The sequence below is a fragment of the Protopterus annectens genome, chromosome 3.part1 (assembly GCF_019279795.1).
Source record: "Protopterus annectens isolate FY-2018-M chromosome 3.part1, PAN1.0, whole genome shotgun sequence".
Taxonomy (NCBI): domain Eukaryota; kingdom Metazoa; phylum Chordata; order Ceratodontiformes; family Protopteridae; genus Protopterus; species Protopterus annectens.
The window spans coordinates 1,869,702,352-1,869,724,512 of NC_056732.1; the positions used below are offsets into that span (position 1 = coordinate 1,869,702,352).

At 35.0% G+C, this 22,161-nt stretch overlaps 1 protein-coding gene across 2 annotated transcripts in view; it reads left to right on the plus strand.

Moving 5' to 3' along the window:
• The window catches only part of LOC122798790 (zinc finger protein 271-like), a 651,855-nt gene that overhangs the window by 167,901 nt on the left and 461,793 nt on the right, over positions 1-22,161 (plus strand). The window contains exon 5 of one of the 2 annotated variants that reach the window (XM_044067901.1): positions 19,998-21,464. The exons of the other annotated variant lie outside the window; for it this stretch is intronic. Within the exon in view, the coding sequence (XP_043923836.1) occupies positions 19,998-20,047 (50 nt within the window). The 3' untranslated portion in view covers positions 20,048-21,464. Of the gene's footprint in view, positions 1-19,997; positions 21,465-22,161 lie in introns of those variants that run through there. 2 annotated transcript variants of the gene reach the window in all.

Sequence of the window (22,161 nt, forward strand, 5' to 3'; positions counted from 1 at the left end):
AGATAGAAGTGCTAAAAGGACCAAATGTAGTGAGAACTGCTCTCATGTGTAAATGCTAATATGTAGGCTTAATTTGGAGGATGTCAAGATATCCAGAGTAATCCACATTTTATAATGTCCTCATCCTTTGGAAGACATGCCCATGTTGATTGAGGCTTCATATTTGAGTAGCTTAAAGAGGGTCCTCATGGTAAGATCAGTGGTCTGTATAAACAACTGAAGGTGCTTCTTGTGGGATTTGGATATTTTGATTTGGTGTGAAATAGTTTGAAATTTGAGACCTTTGGAGCCTAGGTATCATCTTTAGCAGTCTTATACAGAAAATGGTGTATAACACCACTGGAATAAATGCATTAGTTCCAGTTTTTTTTAGGTGTAGTTGGACTGAAGCTTTGGTGGAAGTTATACTCATGAATACTTTCATCCAAACAGAAGCTGTTTAATCCATTTGTGTCCAGCAATGAATAGTGTCTATATTACAACAAGTCAATGTAAGCATCTGGGATTGCAATAGCTGTGACTTTGCAAGGTTCACTGTAATCAGTAGAAAGTGGAATATTTTGCCTGGGCTCTACCTGGTTGCAGTTAAAGAGACTGAACTGAAGAGCTGAGATCCCAGCATGTAGGTAGGGATGATCTTAGGTCACTTCTCCTGAGCTGCTACATTGAACATATATTTGGTGAACCCTTTGTAGGCTGAGGTCAGACCTAATAGCAGCATTCAAAATTGGTGGTAACTGGTTCCTACCCAGAAACCTGAGAACCAAATTGACTCACTTGCAGTCTTAAAATATAAGTAATCTTGTTTGAGCTCCAAGGATAACATCCACTCATCTTACCTTGGACATACTACAATTGACTGCACCATGACTATGTAAAAGGTTTCTTGGGAGTAAACTGTTTTGAACCATTTAAGCTTCTTGGAATTAAACTTTGCCTGACTCTTAACCCTTCTGTCTGCTGGTACTACTTTGATGGCTTTTTTAGTTAGTCTTTCTTTTCTTGCAGAATTTTTTTCTTTTTTTAAGGTGAGACACTTAACCATGGAAGAGATAGTAGAGCTAATTGAGTTTGGAAGGGAGTCCTGCACCATCTGCCTATTATTATCTTTGTCCACTTATCCATTTGTGATACAGTTTCATGTACTGAAAGTATTGATAAAACTGTAGCATACTGGAATTAACTGGAAACAAATGAAATGAGACTAGAATGGAATGAATGTCTTTATCTGTTAATTATCCATACTTGTGCTGAATAGTTGAGACTCTCTCCTTTATGGGCCGTCTTGTACTTTTCAAAATGAATTCTACACATGCTGCAGTTCAGTTACGAATGTTTTGTTATGTACAGTGGAGGTAGATGCTAACAATAATTTAATACGGTCTCCAGTAACAGTGCTGATAAATATATCCAAAGTTTTGGAATGTATATTCTGATTCTCTTGAATAATATATATTGAAATAGTCTTTTTCTCCTGAATAGGTTCCTAGTTTCACAGAGTGATACTAGCCTGTTAGCCCAGAGGCCCTTATAAGCCTAGCCCAAGAATGTCGCCCATGTTCCCACAAAGTCATCACCTGTTTCCCCTGTCCAGCAGGGATACAGGTGGGATCCGAGGGGTGTATTTTCTGTTTCCCATATAGTATCATTAATACTGGATATTTGACCTGACTTTGGTCTTCACCTCCTGAATAGTATCATTAATACTGAATGTTTGACCTGACCAGTACTCAGGCTCAAGCATCTGTACTGCAAAGACCTTTTGCATATCAGTCCAAAAACTAACTAAACTGACTCATCTGCCCTTGTCGAAAGTATTTTCTAATAATACCAAAACCCTGTAATGTTTTACATGCCTGCTTAATCTTGGTTTTCAAGACTTGTCTTGCATATTTTGTAGAGTGCCTAACTGGCTGTTCTTTATCTAGCATTTCATTGCAAGTACCTACATCTTTCCCTTAAGAAAGGAAGATTCTGTAGCTTTCCCTTGAGAACTGTTATTTCTGCACAACTCTTGCGTAGCCAGCAAGATTATCTTTTCCCTTTTACTGAACTGTCTTTCCCTGAATCTGCATGCATAAATGAAAGCACAAATCTGACTCACTGTTTTCAGGCCTATTTTAACAGCTCCCCTGAGGTCCCTGACAAAAGTTTACAGGGACCTTCTTTTGTAGTTACCTTATATATGTATTACTAACTACTGTAATCTGGTTTTAATACACGGGCTTTATGCTACCTCACTTGTAATCTGCAGATGTGTCCTGACAGATAGCGATGTCCTTTATGGTCTCAGAGGTACTATTAACTAATACCTCCAGCAGTTTGACTAATTTATATAATTTTAAATAGCTTTAACAGCTCTGTATGCAGTGATTATCCCATTACCTAGATCCATAGTCATTTTAGAGACTTTAAGTCTGTTGTGATGTATGTGTGATGTAGCTAAAACTTGCACATTATTCCAGTGTCTCTTAATTCTGTGTTTTTAAAATTGATTAGTACAAGTAATTCTTTCAAGTCTGCTATTCCAGAAACAGGATGAAGAAAATGCCATACACATCCTCAACTTGTATTTATTTTCTACCGTCTAAACTGCTTCCTTGTTGTAGCATGATGTTTCTCTCTTTTCCAAATGAAACCTTTCCTGTTGTCCACAGATTTAAATCTTTAAATGTACTATTTGTACCATTTCATTTTTCATTATATAGCCTATCAGTCATCATGGCTATTTTCTGAAAACTTGACTGAAATTAGCACTAGAGGGATACCTTTATAACTGGTCTTGAAGTATAATTACCATATATTTTATTAACTTTGGTATGTAAATTTTCAGCTAGAGCTGTCAATAATTTTATTTGCCTTTTTAATTTATATGTGCTGTAATAGATATCCGCCTTCTAAATTTGTGTCTTCTGCTGTAATAGTTTACTAAAACCTATGCTTTCTGCATTTCATATCTATACCTTTGCATACTCTGTCTCCTTTTATCTTTCTGTTTGATGTACAATAATTATATAAAGTGCACTGTAATCTGTAAATTAATTAAGCCTGGCCTGTTATTCCTTCAGTATATTGAATAACTATTACTACTTATTTTTAGAGAACTTATTTTAATACACCTGTTAGAAATAATTGTGTCACTTCTACCCTTAAGACTAATAACTGAATAATATGAAGTCTGATGTAGTAATGCTGTTTACAAATAATGTTGTCACTTTACCCTTAAAATATGACTGAATCATATGAAGTCACTTGTATTCTGAAATCTGACTGAAATGTATTCTACTGAAGACCCGTGACTGATTATGCATGTCATATTCTGAATCTTGACTGAAATTTACATACATATGTATACTGAACATCTAAAATATCTGTGTATATTCTGGAAATTAATTAATACTAAAGGGATATTTTTTTGCCAGTGTTGCCTGAATACAGATAAAAGCATAACTGAAATCTGGTAAATGTTATATTCTGGATACCAAACTATTAGTACCTTTTTCTGTTAGTATTGTCGGAACATAGATAAAAAACATAAATGGAAAACTAAGTACTGTTATACAACTGTCAGAAAACATGAGAACACTTGCATTAATTCTAATTTACATAAATGCACATCTGTTGTACACAGAGTTTCTGTAGATAGTTGACTTGCGCACCACAGTTCTTGCCAAGTTTAGGCCTTACTCTGCCTTGTCCCAGTCACTGCTGAGCTATTGGAGGGCGTTTTAACAAGTGTTCTTTCCTGTTTCCCTTTCTTCTTCAGGCCTTCCAAACCTCCCCTTTTCCATCTCTTCTACAAGGTTGGGTGACTGATGTTTTTGACTGTATTTAAAATTAAACTAGAAAATCAACCTGGAAATTATTTCAGCAAAGTAAAAAAAAAATATTTGGCTTTAACAATTAGAATCTAATACCATTGCTTGTTGCCCTGACTCTGTTTACTATTTACTTTTTATGCAAGAAATAAACATATGCTGCTAAAAAATTCCTGTAAGTCTGTAAGCAAACTGATAATGTACTACAGTAAACTAAATTGATTTTACTAAAAATACATTCTTGCAAGTCTGTAACTGAACTGATAATGTACTACAATGAAATGGAAAGGCTCTAACTTTATTATTAAATCAAATGGAAACCTCAGTGTCATTGTTTTTTTCCTGCCATAACCCCAAATGATGATAAACAGTAATCTAATAGTGTATTAATATTTCAATAGTATTTGCAGTTCTGTACCTCTATAAAATTAATTTTAACTGCTGAACTTTTTAAGTTTACTGTGTGGCCCTCAGAGTCTAACATACTGTTCTGTGTGTAAATTTCCACCCACTATTTTAACATAGTAATTTCTTTAGCTGACATCATTTTTTTTAGTACTATTGAATGCTGCAAGGATTTATCATTACTATCTACAATTTTCTTGGATGAATAATAAGAACTGTAATTGCATAAACTGTCACTAAGAATATTAAATTGATCTTTACCATAATGTTTTATGGCATACCTCAGTTACGTAAGTCCATACCTCCGGTGTGGTTGGTAAACTATAAGTTTTGCATGAAACATATATAATCTTGAACCATTTACATATACACACACACACTTATTACTAGAGTTGAATTAATCTAATTCTGGAAGTTTCCTTGTCTGTCCTTTATACAAGTACGTGAAGTCCTTTATATAGTACACACATTTATTACTAGAGTTGAGCTGATCTAATTGTGGAACTTTACTTGTCTACCCTTTAACATAGGAGTTGAACCTGTGGCTCTAATGATACATAATATTTATGTTGCAGTCTTTTCTTGCATGAGATCTGAACTTTTGACTCTACTGTCACTTTTAAAATGTAGCACTGACTTTAAATTTTATATTCTGTAAACTAGCAAAACATAATTTAATATCCATGAATGCCTTTTTGTTTCAGTATCAAGATTTTATTTATGAAATGCAACACTACTACCAGAATACAAAGGTCTTAAAATGTCTGCTAAACAAAGCAATAGCACAAAAAAATTATTTGCCAAATCTGTAACTGTAAACCCTTTATTCTGTGAATTAACTTGACTGTCAATTTTGGTATACCTTGCACAATGTGTGCTCCCAGAATGATAAATACATACCATTACCTTTTTTTTGTACTGACCACTCTAGATATGTCTTTGTGAGCACATTAGCTGTTTCAGCTGAACTGAAAATTATTTTATCCTTAACTTATAAATCTGCATGTTTCTGTTATAATCAGTTCTTTAAATTCTGTACATTTCACAATCTACTGCATGCAAATTCTTACAAGTGTCATCTGTGTGCACTACTGTACATTCTGTAGCATTTTTATTTTTCCATAAAATCTTATTACTGAAGACTAAAACAACATATAACTCTGCTGACATATCCATACCTAGTACAGAGCTGTTACACTTCCAACTGTTAACTGTTGTAATCTTTGACAGTTTGCATCTTGACAAAGCTGCATTTGCATCCTCTAGAAGTGCATTATTTCATAATTTCTTTTCTGTAAACAATTAAATATTGTCATTTCTTTCAACCTTAAACAATGACTGATAAATAATTTTGTTTAGTGCTGGACTTGCCACCCCCTTTACAGATAAGATGAAAATCCATTTGTATAGAACTAGCAACAACACTGACTTGAGCTATGGAGTGTGTTTCTTCATTATTATGCTCTGAACCACTAGTACTAACATTGACTTGAGGTAAGGTATGCATTTCTTCTTCTTGAATTCGCCCTGAAAGCTGTATATCATTTATGCTGACTTTTACTTTATCAAACTGATCGAAATCTGCACTCTTATCCCTCTTATACCCCCTCAGTGCAATATTTGCACTGGCTTCTGAAAACAAGAACCTACAATTTATTACATTCTGAACATCTGTATTTGAAATAAAGTTAACTGGAGACATAGCAATATTACGTACACTGACTGTATTTACATCTGTATTTACAGTACTACTTCTTAACTCTGTACTTTGAATTATATGTAAACTAGAATTTATTACATTCTGAACATTTTTATTTGAAATAATGTGAACTTGAGACATTGCAAATGTTTACTTTATGTTTGGTTGGGAAATTGCATGTTACATACATTATCTTGATATTTGTATGTGCAATACTGCGACCTAACTTTGTATTTTGGATTACATGTGCTGTAGCATTTACACTGAGTTTTAAAGACTGTAAACATTCATTTGTGTTATGTAAGTCTGAAATCATACTGACAGAAGCTGACTCATTCGTAAATTATGAGATGGTGTGTCTGTTCCAGTGTGCTTTTGTGATTCACCTCTGTTGCATCTGGAAAGATATATCATTCCTTAAGTAATAACCTTTAAATTTAAATGAACATCAGAAGAGTGACAGATGTATATAACAGCAGACATGGCAATAGCTATTTAAAAAAATACAATTTCTGTCTCTAGAGGTCTGGATAGATGTGAAATGCTCTCTGGATTCTTGCTGAGCTGAAGAGATAGGAAGCCACTCATCAATACTGTTAAGAGATACTGGCTTCTGGGGATTGCTATAAGGTCACACACCTGACCAGCAGTCTCAAGAAACCTCTTTTTTTTGGGGGGGGGGTAGTATTTTTTTTCTTTTAACTCATTCAGACCTCTTCTTTGCCCCCACATGAAACTAGATTGATGGTGCTCCAAGTAAGACATCCTCTGAATGGGAGTCTGAGCACCTTATTTCTCAGTCATTGTTGTCATAACCTAAGGGAGAGGCCATTTGATATGAGTAGGCCAAGCTGACTTCCTTGAGTATGGGGGGGGGTCTAGCTGTTCTTCTAATACAGTATATTGTACCCTGTCAAGCTACCACATATACTTCTGCAATTGTTTTGTAATCAAATTACAACAGTAGCTGAAGACACTGTCCTGTCTAAGGAGGGATACAACATTCTTTCCCTTAGGGAATGATTTTCCCCTGCCCACCTGGAATGGAAATATATATCAAATAATTATTCAGTGGAATAAAATATGAACATTTTAATGACATCATTTTTTTTTCTTGAAATTCATGAGAAGCTAACATCATCTGAAGAGAACAGTTATTATTCATGGATGCTTTAGAACTGGCACCCATCCCAAATTTTAGTAAACCAAGAAGCAAAGGTTACCCAGCAGACTCTGGGAAGCAGCCATCTGCCCGCATTCATGCATAGGCAGCAGCAGTCCTGAAGCCTGAGCATTTTTCACTTGCTTCCCATAGTTTATTGGGTAACCTTTGCTTCTTGGCCCATAACCTTGCAAAAAGTAGCATCTGGAACTGTTTAGTCACAGCTGTCTGTTATTGGGATTTTGACTGTGTGTCATGGCTGAACCACATCAGATTGTGTGAAGGCAAATTGTCTTTCACTTTAACATCTCTGAGGATCTTGCTCTCTCTAATTTCAGTGTGTTCCCTAATCTTCAAATCTCCAAATTAAAGATACATAGACCTGAAATGGGTGAATGTATGCTTACCATAGGGAATTCCACTACAATAGTACTGCTTTTCTCTTTTAATTTCTCCAAGTCTTTTGAGTTTCTAATACGATGATGGGAATGGATCCCATTCCTAAGTCAAGGTATGGCTAAAGTTGATGAAATTAGTATTGTTTCAATCTTTCCTCAAAATTCTTTTTATTTTCAATTAAAATACCATTTACATAATATTTTTAAATATAATTTTAAACTATATACAATATTTACAATAGCCTGACTTTCAATTATATACACTGTATGCTATTAAATATAGAATTAACAGATTAGTTATTAGAGATACAATACTGATTAGTGCAGTGTCCAACAAAGATATAACTTTCTTCCAAGGATTATTTACCAGTGGCCTGGGATAGATTCGTAGTTCTTTGATTTTTATTTCCATCGATGCAGTTGTCTTCAATAAAGTGTAGAATTCTTCCAAGGTGAGGGGTGTATTTGAATTCCACCTTCTGGTTACACATTTCCTAGATATAGCAAGTATTGTCCATAACAAATACATATTTGTCTTGTTCAGGTAGGGACCTTCATTTACATTTAGTATAATCAATGCTTTAGTTACGGTAAAGGATTCATTAAATAAAGCTTGTAAAAAATGATTGATTCCATTCCAATATGATTCAGTTTTATTACATTCATAAAAAATATGAATCCAGTCTGCTTTATTTGACTTTTCACACCTCCAGCAAAAACATTTGTAGTAGTTCTGATCTTTTTAATTCTATCTGGTGTTAAAAATGCTCTATGTAAGTATTTCTAGTTAAATATTTTCCAGTACTGTGTGTTAAAGGTGTAATTAACTGATAGTAAGATTTTATTTTTATGCAATGACTGACCATTGGTTAAGAACTGACAGTATGATGGTTTGGGAATTGTTTTATATGTTATTAACTCTTTATATAGATTTGAAATAGAATTTTTTATTTTCACAACTATTATATATAAATTCATACAGAAAACTTATTAGATTTGGAATATCTTTAAATGAGGAATTATTAATTAATCTGCATAAATCTTGAGTGTACATTAGAATTCTTTGTAAGGTTAACCAGTCCTGTGTTGGAATATTGTAAGCAGTTTTTTATCATATGTATATCTAAAACATTTAATTTATTTACACATTGAAGCCAGCATAAGAATCCATTTTGTTCCCAGGAGGTTATTGTTTCCCTATATATTTTGTGAGGAAAGTTCTTAGTGATGGTAAATGGGGTTTAAAGGTCAAACCAAAGTTTTAGATCTATGTTTGCATTAAAAAGTTTCCTAAAATAATTGATGTAATGATTAATCAGTGTTGTTTTAGAAGGTTTTGTTGTATTATATTGTATACTTATGCATAGCATGTACCAGGGTTTGTTTGATTTGTCTACTATTAAAACAAGATTAAATTCATTTGTTAATATAGCCATTGTTAATTCCTTCCAGTTGGCAAATTAATTTGGGTTTATCCAGTCTATTGTAGTTTTAAGCACAGATGCTTTTATATATGTTTATATTTCTGGGAAGTTCAATCCTCCTTGTTTCCAGGGTCTAATGTGATGAGTTAGAGCAACTCTATTATTTTTGGGTACCATAAACATTTTATTAAACATGAGTTTATTTCTTTAAGAATGCATCTTTCAGGAATTAACTGTATTGCTAATGCTACATATAGTATTTTTGGCAATAAGACCATTTTTATTAATTGCAATCTGTCTTCAAAAGTTAATATAATTTTGTTCCACTTTTCTATATATATTTTTATTGTTTCAATAATGTTTTTATAATTTATTAATATTTTGTTTATATTTTTGCATAACACTATTCCTAAATAATTTAGCATAAGTTCTTGTTTTCCTATGATGGATTTATCTCTAACTTGTAGTTCTTTTTTCTTATTTAAAAATAGAAATTTTGATTTTGATCTATTAAAGTGTAGACCTGAAATCTTATAAAATTTCTCCATTACTTCTTCCAGCTCTCCTAATGACTCTCTGGAGTTTGACAGGGTTAAAAAAAATATCATCAGCAAAAAGCATTATTTTAGTTATGTACTGGTCATAGACTTCTATTGCTTTTATTCTTGGATTATTGCATATTATTTCTGCAAGTATTTCTATAGCCAAAGCAAATAAAATAGGAGAAAGGGGGCATCCTTATTTAGTACCTTTCGTTATATGGATAGATTCTGAGGGGAAAGGACCTAATTTAATGTAGGCTAAGTTATTAATATATATGTTTTTTAGTAATAAGATGAAGGGAGGAGGAAATTCAAGTAGTGCTAAAGTTTTAAATTGATATTCTCAGTTGAGGAAATTGAAGGCTTTTTCTATGTCTAATCTGATTACAAGTGTTTCTCTATCTTCTTTATTCACATAATCTATAAGAGTAAGTATCCTTTTAATATTATCATGTGTGTGCCTGTTATATAAAAATCCAGTTTGATCATTATTAATTATCTTTGAAAGTGGGATTTTTATTCTGTTAGCTAGGATTGACATGAATATTTTGTAATCATTATTCAGTAATGATATAGGTCTGTATGAGGTACAAAGGTCTTGTGGTTTATTATCTTTTAGAATTGGTGTTATGAGAGAATATTTCCATGATGGTGGTATTTTTGCTTCTTACTGGACTTCTAGCAAAGTTTTATGAAAAAGGGAGATTACTGTTGAAGGGAAGAGTTTGTAAATTTCCGTAATTATACCATCTATCCCTGGAGTTTTGTTAGATTTACTTTCTTTTATCTTGTAAACAATTTCTCTGTAGGATATAGGTTTTTGTAGGTCTAGTTTTAAGTTTTCTGGAATTTTTTTTATATTGATAAGGTTTGTATTTGTTTCAATCTTTGATGTTAACCAGATGTGTTCTTCACAGCATCTACAATATGTCCAGTAATGGCTCCTTCTACAATTTGTATGGTGTTACATGTATCAGTAACATATCTAAGTGTGAGTGTAAATTATAAGACCCTTTGATCCTACAACTGCTGGAATTGTCTCAGTATCCTTCTTCCAAACTCCCCTCATGTCTACCTGCAAATTCTGGTATTTTATGAGTTTGTCTCTCTCTGTTCGTAATATATTGTTTTCACTGGGTGTAGGAATTTCAATGACCAAGGCTACTTTTATCTTCTTTTCATGGACTACTATATCTGGTTTTCTTGTGCCTATTTTTTGAACTGTTGGAAATGAGTGATACCATGTGATATAAACATAATTTTCTAAAATGCTTTGTCTGTTTCTCACTCATATTAAATGGACTTTGGAAAGCAATATGTGAATAGTCCACTGTCTTGTGCTGCCAATATTAACCTTTCATCTTGTGGTTTAAATCCACCTGCCCTTAACTATTCTTGTGTTGTATCCTGATCAACAACACCAGGCTTCCAAGAGTTTTCTGTACTTGCAACTACATGTATGCATTTCCCCATTTCTTACCTTCTCATCTGATCCTTCACCTTGTATTCCCTTTTTTTTTTTTGGCATATCTACTGTATTTTTCTTTAAATCTTCTCAGTATAATTGAGCAAACTTCTGTCTAACAGAAGAATGAAATGTACTTGATTTTCGTATCTACTTCAATTTAGTTACCTTCCTCAGCCTTTTTTAGTTTTGGTGCTCTACTTTGCTTTTACCATGTTAAACACTATTTATATGTATGGTATTAGCAACTTCTTTCTTTACTTTCCACTGGGTTTTAAAGATTTTCGCCTTTTAGTTAGAACACTATTTTTATCTTCAGCTTTGACTTTTTAGTGTCTTTGTTTCATTCCATGACATTTAGTCGGCTTATTTCCTGCTTCTCATATCACTGGCTGTCTGAGGATGTATTTATCATTTATGAGCTTATTTAGAGACTGTATCAGACAGTTATTTTCTGAATATATTAGTCATCAGATCATCTAAATGATCTGTATCAGAATATGCACCAGTTCCAAGACTGTCTTTCAAACGTGGAGTTGCATATCTCATATATTTCCAAACTGACTCCATTTCTCAGCCATACCAACACTACACATATTTTGTGGGATGTTGGATATATATATATATATATATATATATATATATATATATATATATATATATATATATATATATGCTTGCTGTAAGTATATTTCTGTAAGAAGAGGTCAAACCCCCTTAACAACATGACTAATGACAACAGGCACTAGGAGTGTTCATCAACTGAACTTTCTGAAAAGATTATGTACCCTCATTCAATCCACAAGCCTTTCTATATCTTGCATGTGATGTTAAAGGTGCCTAAGATAAGAAAAGCACAAGGAAGACAGTCCATACACCAGCTACACCAAATGATGGAAAAGATGGGTGGTTACATTACAGGTGACAGGCCTACTTTTACAAATCTATTTTTATGGCAAGTTCATAACTTATGAATTTAAGAAATAGAAAAAGTGCATCCTTTCTATCTGGAGGACAGAATCCAAAGCAAACTTTCCTATGTGGTCTCCCCTGTAGGAACATCTCCCAGGTAAGTGGCATCAGAGGAAAAAATAGGCCAGGGCATCCTATCCAGCTTACATTGTCTTGAGAAAATGTTGAGTATACTAACTACTTGTTGCACTGATGTCATTTAGTATGGTTTTCCTAAAAAACTGTAGATTTAGCAGCTGATTTAGCTGAAGGAGTCTTAAGTACTGTAGCAAAAGGGCTATTCTATGCATCCAGTCAGCTATCTGCTTAAGGTAAGTTTAGACATTTTCTGACCAGTCTTTCCCCTAGAAAAGGAAACAGCTGGCTGTCTTTGTTCTCTCAACATAAAACTTTTGAATGGCACTTTACAGTCATATTACATAGAAGATAATCTCCCTGGTTAGAATATTTTGGGTAAAACAAGTAGATGAGTGATCTGCTGGAAGCTGGTCTCTCTGGGCCTTTAGGCATGAAAGGGGGATTGGTTCTAAGAATAACACTATCTGAAATACCAGGTGTAGAGGATAAACAAAACCTGCATGCATTTCCATAACTGTTCAGGTATTTCAATTCATTTAAAGCTGCATGGCCTAAAGGGGGGGTAAGGTCAGCATCTCTAACAAAGTACAAATCCAACCATGTAGCTCCATGTTAGAGAGGGGTGGAGGACTATGACCCTGGCCTTCAATTAGCAGCCCTGATACTGTAAGGGCTGTGCAGGGATGACAGAAGAATGAAAGTGACATGCATGCTTAAAAAGAACACTTGAGATCAACATTCCTAATCAAAACTGGAGAGAATTGCCTGTGTACCTTATGGCAACAGGTGCACCTGCCAGGAACACTCCTACAGAAGTGGGAGGTAACCATCCTGGTCAACGCAATAGCCCAAGCCCATGTGCTCAGGGTTGTAGGGTTAAGTAAGAAAGAATTGAAATACTCATGGGAACTGATTGAACAATGACCCTTACCCCTATAATGGGTAATGAGGGGACCAACTTGCCAGGATAGAAAGTACAGTTGTGTAAAACCTTACCATAACAGTAGATGCTCTTCTCTTCACTCTTGCAGCATTCTTAACTGTAGGGATCACCTGCCAAGGATAGTCCAATATCTGGCCAGTATACCAAAGCCTTTTGATCTTGTATGCACCATACATCACAAGTATTCTCCCCATTCAGGATGTAAGGCATAAGGTTGATGTACAGACATAGTTACGTAGAGCTGATTTGCCCTAGTAGAGAATAGTCTAGATAGGACACAAAGGAGGCTATGTACATCCAAGAGGAGAAAATGCAAAATGAAAAGGGGTGATCCTTGCCCAGGAGATTAACCAAATAAAAATCCAAAAGAAAACAGGGGGTTGGAGGGAGGAACTAAATATTACAACAGTGAAGAGAAAGACATCCACTGTTATTGTAAAATAAAAATGTAAAGGACAGCTGATTAACAACCTTAGGCATAAAAGAAAGATTAGTATGAAGAGACACCTCTCTCTGTGAAAAACAAAAATGGAGGAATGGTCATAAGGGCCTCAACCTCAGAAACCCTCTGAGCAGAAGTAAGAGCAAGTAAGAAGGCAATCTTCCAGGTACACTGTTGCAAGCTGAAACTGTATGCTCAAAAGAAGCCTGAGTGAATTTTCCAAAACACAGTTAAGGTCCCAACATGGAGGAATAGACTTCCTTGGGGGCCTAAGGTGCAGGACACCTTTAAGAAATTGCTTGACCTCAAAAATGAAGCCAAAGGAGGATTCAAAGCAGACAGGCAGAAATAGCTGACAACTGGGCCTTCACAAAAGAAAAGGCCAAAGCAGACTTGAGCAGCTCATAGAAACAGGAGAAAACCAAAGGGGACCCCCCCCCCCATGAAAAAGGATCCTGGCTATGAGCATGGCACCAGACAGAAAATCTTTTCCATTTGAACATATAAGACATTCTGGCTGTAGGTTTTCTTGCTTCCTGTAACCCCCTGAGCATGTCCTCTGAAAAGTGGTGCATAAAAGGGATCAAAAACCCTATCACCCATAGTGTCAGTTGAAGATTATGAGGAGGTCCAGCTGTTGAGGTAACTTGTGCTGATTGCCCCTGGCCAGATGCATTAAGAGGGGGAACAAGAGCTGTCCCTGCCAAAAGGGAGTAACAAGCAAGATTCCTGAGGAGTCCAGCTAAATCTTCTGCAGGACACTTGGAAGTAGAAGAAGAAGAGGAAAAACAGAAAAACATTCCCTTCAAAGGGGAAGGAAAGGATGCTTGTCTTCCACACCAGATGGCTCAGCACACTGAAACTGAAAAGAGGAATATGCCCTTTCAGAGGGGAGGCAAAAAGATCTACATGAGGAATACCACAGCGTTGGACTACATCCAGAAACACATCTATGTGGAGAATCTATTCTTGACCAGAATCTATGGAATTGCTTTAGTGTCATCTTTGATGATCAACCATGGTCCCCCCTCAATGTCCAGAGCAGAATGGATGGGCAGCAGGAAGGATCCATGCTAACCTCCAATTGGGTTGTGACAGAGGAATTGAAAGTCAACACCAGATGGCCTAGAGAGCTATCACCCACTTCTAGAGAGACATCCTTTGGAGGCTGGACAGCCAAAGAATATGGCCAAGATTTCTTGTCTTTCTTGCTTAACAGAAGTACCTTGGGGTTAATTAGTTCTGCCAGTAATGCCATGCTAGTCTGGCTGACAGATGGGCAGGGAACACAACTGGCTTCTAAAAGTCTTATGCACAAATGCCTTACAAATACTACATGAGGTATGGCCATGGGAGCACCCAAACAAAAATGACACTGTTCATGACAGTCCTTATTGGATATCTGCCATCCACACTGACATTTTCCCTTCTTGGATGATGTGAACTCCAGATAACCAAAAGAAAACAAGGCCAGAAGTAAAAAGAAATACATACCCCAATGGGGCACTTATCTGATGGCTAGGTATTCAGCACAGCATTGGGTGCTCAGACGAATGAGAGGGGATAGTGTTTGGACTGGAGGCAAAGAAGTTCTGGGTAACTGAGTCAGTATGTCACATTTATGATCTACATCCTAAATGGGTAGCATATGTGTGACTTACGGCGCATGTAAGAACTAAAGGCTTTGGTATATTCGTTAGAAGTTAAGCTATCCTGGGGAGAAGATCCCTATGGTTAAGAATACTGCAACACTGATACTGAAGGACATCTGTATAATCAGTAACAGGGAGAGAAAAAAGTACAAATCTCTAGGTGATTCCCCTTATGGTGGCCTAAAGGACAATGCCTTTTAAGAAGGCTTTCCATACCTTTACTGATGTTGGGGTAGAAAAATGTATCCGAACTTGAAAATTAAACATAGCTGGAAGTGGTATCCTATTCAAAAGAGTAGCTCAGTCCAAAATAAATAAATAAATCGATCAATCCCAGTGAGATAATCTTAAGACTTATTGGACAACATCAGAGAGAATTCCTATTCCTTTTATCAGGAACAATATAGAGAAGTGAGCACATTTACTTCTATGTGTCTTACAACTATACTGTTTTAAAAAGGGAAAAACTTGATCTGTTTAAGAGGAGATTGTGGGGTTATCTTTAGGTAATGGAACCAAAGAAGCCAAGCAGTGATATGAGATATTAGAAGGTGTGCGAAAAGCTTATCTGATGAGTAAGGGAGAAGTATTTTGGTGGCTTCTAATCTCAATGATTTGTCCAGGAGGTAATGTCTGCTGCCAGTAAGAGGACATTAGACTCACATTTGCTTTGCGTAGTTTTATCTCTCAATGAATCTCATCATCAAACAAAAAGAAAATGTGAGAAGAACGTAAGAGACTCCATGGGGCCATTTGTTACAAAAGCATCACGTGGGTGGAAATGAAGGAAGAATAACTGTAGCATTTGGTAGTTGGAATCAATATAAGCAGGTTGCTGAATTGTTTGAGCCACATGCAAAACAACTTCCAAGTTACAGTACAACTGAAGGGTAGCTTAAGAGACACTGACTTAGTCTGCCAGAGAATCTGCCTATCCTTGAATGTGGTTCATCACCTCAAAAAGGTTACATTTAGTGGCCCATTCTTTTACGTTTTTTTTTTTTTTTTTTTTAGAATAAGGGGTCAGAGTACTCCCCATTTGTTTGCTGATATAACAGACCACTGTCATAATGTCCAAATAGATGGCAGTTGCATCCTGAAATAGAAGTGCTAAAAGGCACACATGTAGTGAGAAGGGCACACATGTAGTGAGAACTGCTCTCATCTATAAATGTTAATATGTAGGCTAAATTTGGAAGATGTCAAGCCATCCAGAATAATCCACATTTTATAATGTCCTCATCCTATGGAAAACATGTCCACATTGATTGAGGCTTCAGGTTTAAGTAGCTTAAAGAGGATCTCCATGGTAAGATCAGTGGTCTGTATAAACAACTGAAGGTGCTTCTTGTGGGATTTGGATATTTTGATATGGTGTGATATAGTTTGAAATTTGAGACCTTTGGATCATATGTATCCACTGTAGCAGTCTTATAAAGAGAATGGTGTGAAAGACCACTGGAATAAATGCTTGCATTAGTTCTAGTTTTTTTTAAGTGTAGCTGGACTGAAGCTTTGGTGAAATTTATACTCATGGATACATTCATCCAGAGAGGCTTTCTAATCCATTGGTGTCAAATAAGGAATAATGCCTAAATTGCAACAAGTGAATGCCAGCATCTGGATTTTGGTTAGCTGCGACTTTGCATGGTTCACTGTAATCACTAGAAAGTGGGATATTTTGATTAGGCTCTTCCTGGTTGCAGATAGACTGAATTGAAGAGCTGAGATCCCAGCATGTAGGTGGTGATGATCTTGGGTCACTTCTCCTGAGCTGCTACATTGAACATATATTTGGTGAACACTTTGGAGGCTGAGGTCAGACCTAATAGAAGCATTCAAAATTGGTAATAACTGGTTTCTACCCAGAAACCTAAGAACCAAACTGACTCACAGTCTTGAAATGTCAATAATCTTGTTTGAGCTCCAAGGATAACATCCACTCATCTTTTCTTGGACATAATAGGATTGACTGCACCATGACTATGTAAAAGGTTTCCTTGGAAGTAAACTCTTTTGAACTATTTATGCTTCTTTGAATTAAAATTTACCTGATTCTTAACCCTTCTGTCTGTTGGTACTATGATGGCTTTTTTTTTAGTTATTCATTCTTTTCTTGCAGATTTTCTTTCTTTTTTTAATGTGAGACACTTAACCATGGAAGAGGCAGTAGAGCTAATTGAGCCTTGAAGGGAGTTCTGCATCTTCTGCCTATTATTATCTTTATCCTATTATCCATTTGTGATACAGTGTCATGTACTGAAAGTACTGATAAGACTCTAGTATACTGGAATTAACTGGAAACAGAAATGAGACTAAGAATGGAATGAATGTCTATCTGGTAATTACCCACACTTGTGCTGAATAGTTGACACTCTCTCCTTTATGGGCCAAGTCATCTTGTACTTTTCAGAATGAATTCTACACATGCTGCAGTTCAGCTGCGAATGCTTTATTATGAACAGTGGAGGTAGATGTTAATATTTTAATACTGTCTCCAGTAACAGTGCTCAAAGTTTTGGAATGTATATTCTGATTCTCCTGAGTGATATAAATTGAAACAGTCTTTTCCTCCTGAATATGTTCCTAGTTTCATAGAATGATACTAGGCTGTTGCTCAGGCGTCCCTTATAAGCCTAGCCAAGAATTTTGTCCATGTTCCCAGGAAGCCATCACCTGTTTCCCTATCTAGCAGGGACACAGGTGGGATCCCAGGGGTGCATTTTTTTGTTTCCCATATAGTATCATTAACACTGGATATTTGAACTGACTTTGGTCTTTTTCTCCTGAATAGTATCATTAATACTAGATATTTGATTTGACTTCAGTACTCAGGCTCAAGCATCTGTACTGCAAAGACCTTTTGCATATTAGTCCAAAAACTAACTAAACTGACTCATCTGCCCATGTTGGAAATATGTTCTAATAATACTAAAACCCTGTAATGTTTTACATGCATGCTTAGGCTTGGTTTGCAAGCCTTGTCTTGCATGTGCCTCACAGTGCCTAACTGGCTGTTCTTTATCTAGCATTTCATTGCAAGTACCCATATATTTCCATTGAGAAAAGGAACATTCTGTAGCTTTCCCATGAGAAATGTTATTTCTGCATATCTCATGCTTAGCCAGCAAAATTATACTTTCCCTTTTACTGAACTGCCTCTCCCTGAAACTGCATGCATAAATGAAAGCACAAATCTAACTCTATATTTTCAGGCCTATTTTAACAGCTCCCCTGAGGTCCTGACAAAAGTTTACAGGGACCTTCTTTTGTAGTTACCTCATATATATATATATATATATATATATATATATATATATATATATATATATATATTACTAATTACTGTAATCTGGTTTGAATGCATGGGCTTTATGCTACTTCACTCATAATCTGCAGATGTGTCCTGATATTTAGCAATGCCCTTTATGGTCTCAGAGGTACTATTAACTAATACCTCCAGCAACTTGACTAAATTACATACTTTTAAATAACTTTAACAGCTCCATATGCAGGAAATATACCTGCTCCAGTTATTACCCCATTACCTAGATCCATAGTAATTTTAGACTCCTTCAGTCTAAGTTCTCATGTATGTGTAATGCATCTAAAACTTCCACATTATTCCAATGTCTCTTATTTCTGTGTTTTTAAAATTGATTAGGCCAGGTAATTCTTTCAATCCTGCTATTCCAAAAATGAGATGAAGAAAATGCCATAGGCATCCTCAACTTGTCTCTGTGAGTCTCTGGTCATGTTAGAGTACAAAGTATTAATCCTGCATATTTTTTTCCTATTGCTGTATGCTGTTATGGGAAAATTACACTGACTGACTGTTTTCTACCTTATGAACTGCTACCTTATTGTTCCATGATGTTTCTCTCTTAGAACAAATGAACCTTTCCTGTTGTCCATAGATTTAAGTGTTCAAATGTAGTCCATTTCCCTTTTCATTATATAGCCTATCAATCATGATGGCTATTTTCTGAAGATTTAACTGAAATTGGCACTAGAGGGATACCTTTATAAGTGGTCTTGAAGCATAATTACCATATACTTTATTAACTTCTGTCTGTAAATTTTCAGGTAGAGCTGTTAATAATGTTATTTGCCTTTTTAATTTATATGTGCTATAATAGATGTCTGCCTTCTAAATGTGTGTCTTGTGCTGTAATAGTTTACTAAAACCTATGCTTTCTGTAGTTCAGATTTATAACTTTGCATGCTCTGTCAATGTCCTTTTAACTTTCTGTCTGATGTACAATAATTAAATAAAGTGCATTGTAATCTGTAAATTAATTAAGCCTGCCTTGTTATGCCTTGAGTATATTGAATAACTATTACTACTTATTTTAGATAACTTATTTTAATAAGCCTGTTACAAATAATTGTCACTTTTACCCTTAAAACTAGTAACTGAATAATATGATGTGTGATGTAGTAATGCTGTTTACAAATAATTCTGTCACTTTACCCTTAAAATATGACTGAATCATGTGAAATTGCATATTGTATTCTGAAATCTGATTAAAATGTACTCTACTGAACATGCATGATTGAGTATGAATGTCAAATTCTGAATCTTGACTGAAATGTACATACATATGTATACTGAACATCTAAAATACCTGTGTATATTCTGGAAACCAGTGTTACCTGAACACAGATAAAAGTGTAACTGAAATCTGGTAAATGTTATATTCTGGATACCAAACTATTAGTACCTTTTTCTGTTGGTATTGTCTGAACATAGATAAAAAAAAAAACATAAACAGAAAACTAGTACTGTTATACAACTGTCGGGAAATATGAGAACACTTGCTTTAACTCTAATTTACATAAATGCACATTGGTTGTACACAGATATTCTGTAGATAGTTGACCTGCGCACCACAGTTCTTGCCAAGTTTAGGCTTACTTTGCATTGTACCAATCACTGCTGAGCTATTGGAGGGTGTTATAACAAGTGTTCTTTCCTGTTTCCCTTTCTTCCTTAGGCCTTCCAAACCTCCCCTTTTTCATCTCTTCTGCACGGCTGGATGACTGATGTTTTTGACTGAATTTAAAATTAAACTGGAAAATCAACCTGGAAATTATTTCAGCAAAGCACAAATACATAAATAAATTTGTGGCTTTAACAGTTATAATCTGATACCACTGCAATTAATTTTAACTGCTGAACTTTTTAGGTTTAGCCTGTGGCCCTCAAGTCATAACATACTGTTCTGTGTGTAAATTTCCACCCACTGTTTTAACATAGCCATTTCTTTAGCTGACGGCATTTATTTTTTTTAACACTACTGAATGCTGCAAGGATTTACCATTACTGTCTACAATTTTCTTGGCTAAATAGAACTGTAACTGTATACACTGTCACTAAGAATATTAAATTGCTCTTTACCATACTGTTTTATGACATAACTCAGTTACATAAGTCCATACTTCAGTGTGCTTGGTAAACTGCAAGTTCTGCATGAAATATATATAATCTTGAACCGTTTACATACACACACTTATTACTAGAGTTGAATTCATCTGATTCTGGAAGTTTCCTTGACTGTCCTTTATACAAGTATGTGAAGTTTCTTTATGTAGTACACACATTTATTACTAGAGTTGAGCTGATCTAATTGTGGAACTTTACTCGTCTAACTTTTAACATAGGAGTTGAACCTGTGGCTTTAATGACAGATAATATTTATGTTACAGTCTTTTCTTGCATGGGATCTGAACTTTTGACTCTACTGTCACTTTTAAAATGTAGCATTAACTTTAAATTTTACATTCTATAAACTAGCAAAACATCATTTAATATCTGTGAATGCTTTTTTGTCTCTGTATCAAGATATTATTTATGAATTGCAACACATTAATACCATAATACAAAGACCTTAATGGTGTCTTCTCAACAAAACAAAAGAACAAAAAAAATAATTTGCCAAATCTGTAACTGTAAACCTTTTATTCTGTGAATTAACTTGACTGCCATTTCTGGTATACCTTGCACAACGTGTGCGTCTAGAATGATAAATGCATACATTACCTTTTTTTCGAACTGACCACTCTGAATATGTCTTTGTAAGCACATTAGCTGTGTCTGCTGAACTGGAAATTATTTTATCCTTAACCCATAAATCTGCAGGTTTCTGTTATAACCGATTCTTTAAATTCTGTACATTTGCACAATCTACTGCATGTAAATTCTTACAAGTGTCATTTGTGCACTACTGTACATTCTGTAGCATTTTCGTTTTTCCATAAAATCTTGTTACTGAAGTCTAAAACAACATATAACTCTGGTGACATATTCATACCTAGTACATAGCTGTTACACTTTGAACTGTTAACTGTTGTAATCTCTGACAGTTTCCATCTTGACAAAGCTGCATTTGTGTCCTGTAGTAGTGCATTATTTCATTATTTCTTTTCTGTAAACAATAAAATATTGTCATTTCTTTCAACCTTAAAACAATGACTGATAATCTTGTTTAGTGTTGGACTGCCAACCCCTTTACAGATAAGATGAAAATACTTTTTATAGAACTAGCAACAACACTGACTTAAGCTATGGAATGCGTTTCTTTGTTATTTTTCCCTGAACCACTAGTAATAATGTTGACTTAAGGTAAGGTATGCATTTCTTCTTCCTGAATTTGCACTGAAATCTGTATATCATTTATGCTAACTTTAACTTTATCAAACTGACCAAAATTTTCACTCTGATCCCTCTCATCTACCTTCAGTGCAATATTTGCACTGGCTTCTCAAAAAAGAACCGACAATTTATTACATTCTGAACATCTGTATTTGAAATAAAGTTAACTTGAGATATAGCAAATGTTTTTTTTTTTCTATTTGGTCTGGAAATCTGCATGTTACATACACTGACTGAATTTACACCTGTATTTACAATACTGCTACTTAACTTTGTAGTTTGAATTACATGTAAACTAGAATTTATTGCATTCTGAATATTTTTATTTGAAATAATGTGAACGTGAGACATTGCAAATGTTTGCTTTATGTTTGGTTGGGAAATTGCATGTTAAATACATTGTCTTGATGTCTGTATGTACAATACTGCAACTTAACTTTGTATTTCGAATTACATGTGCTGTAGCATTTACACTGAGGTTTAAAGACTGTAAACAAGAATTTGTA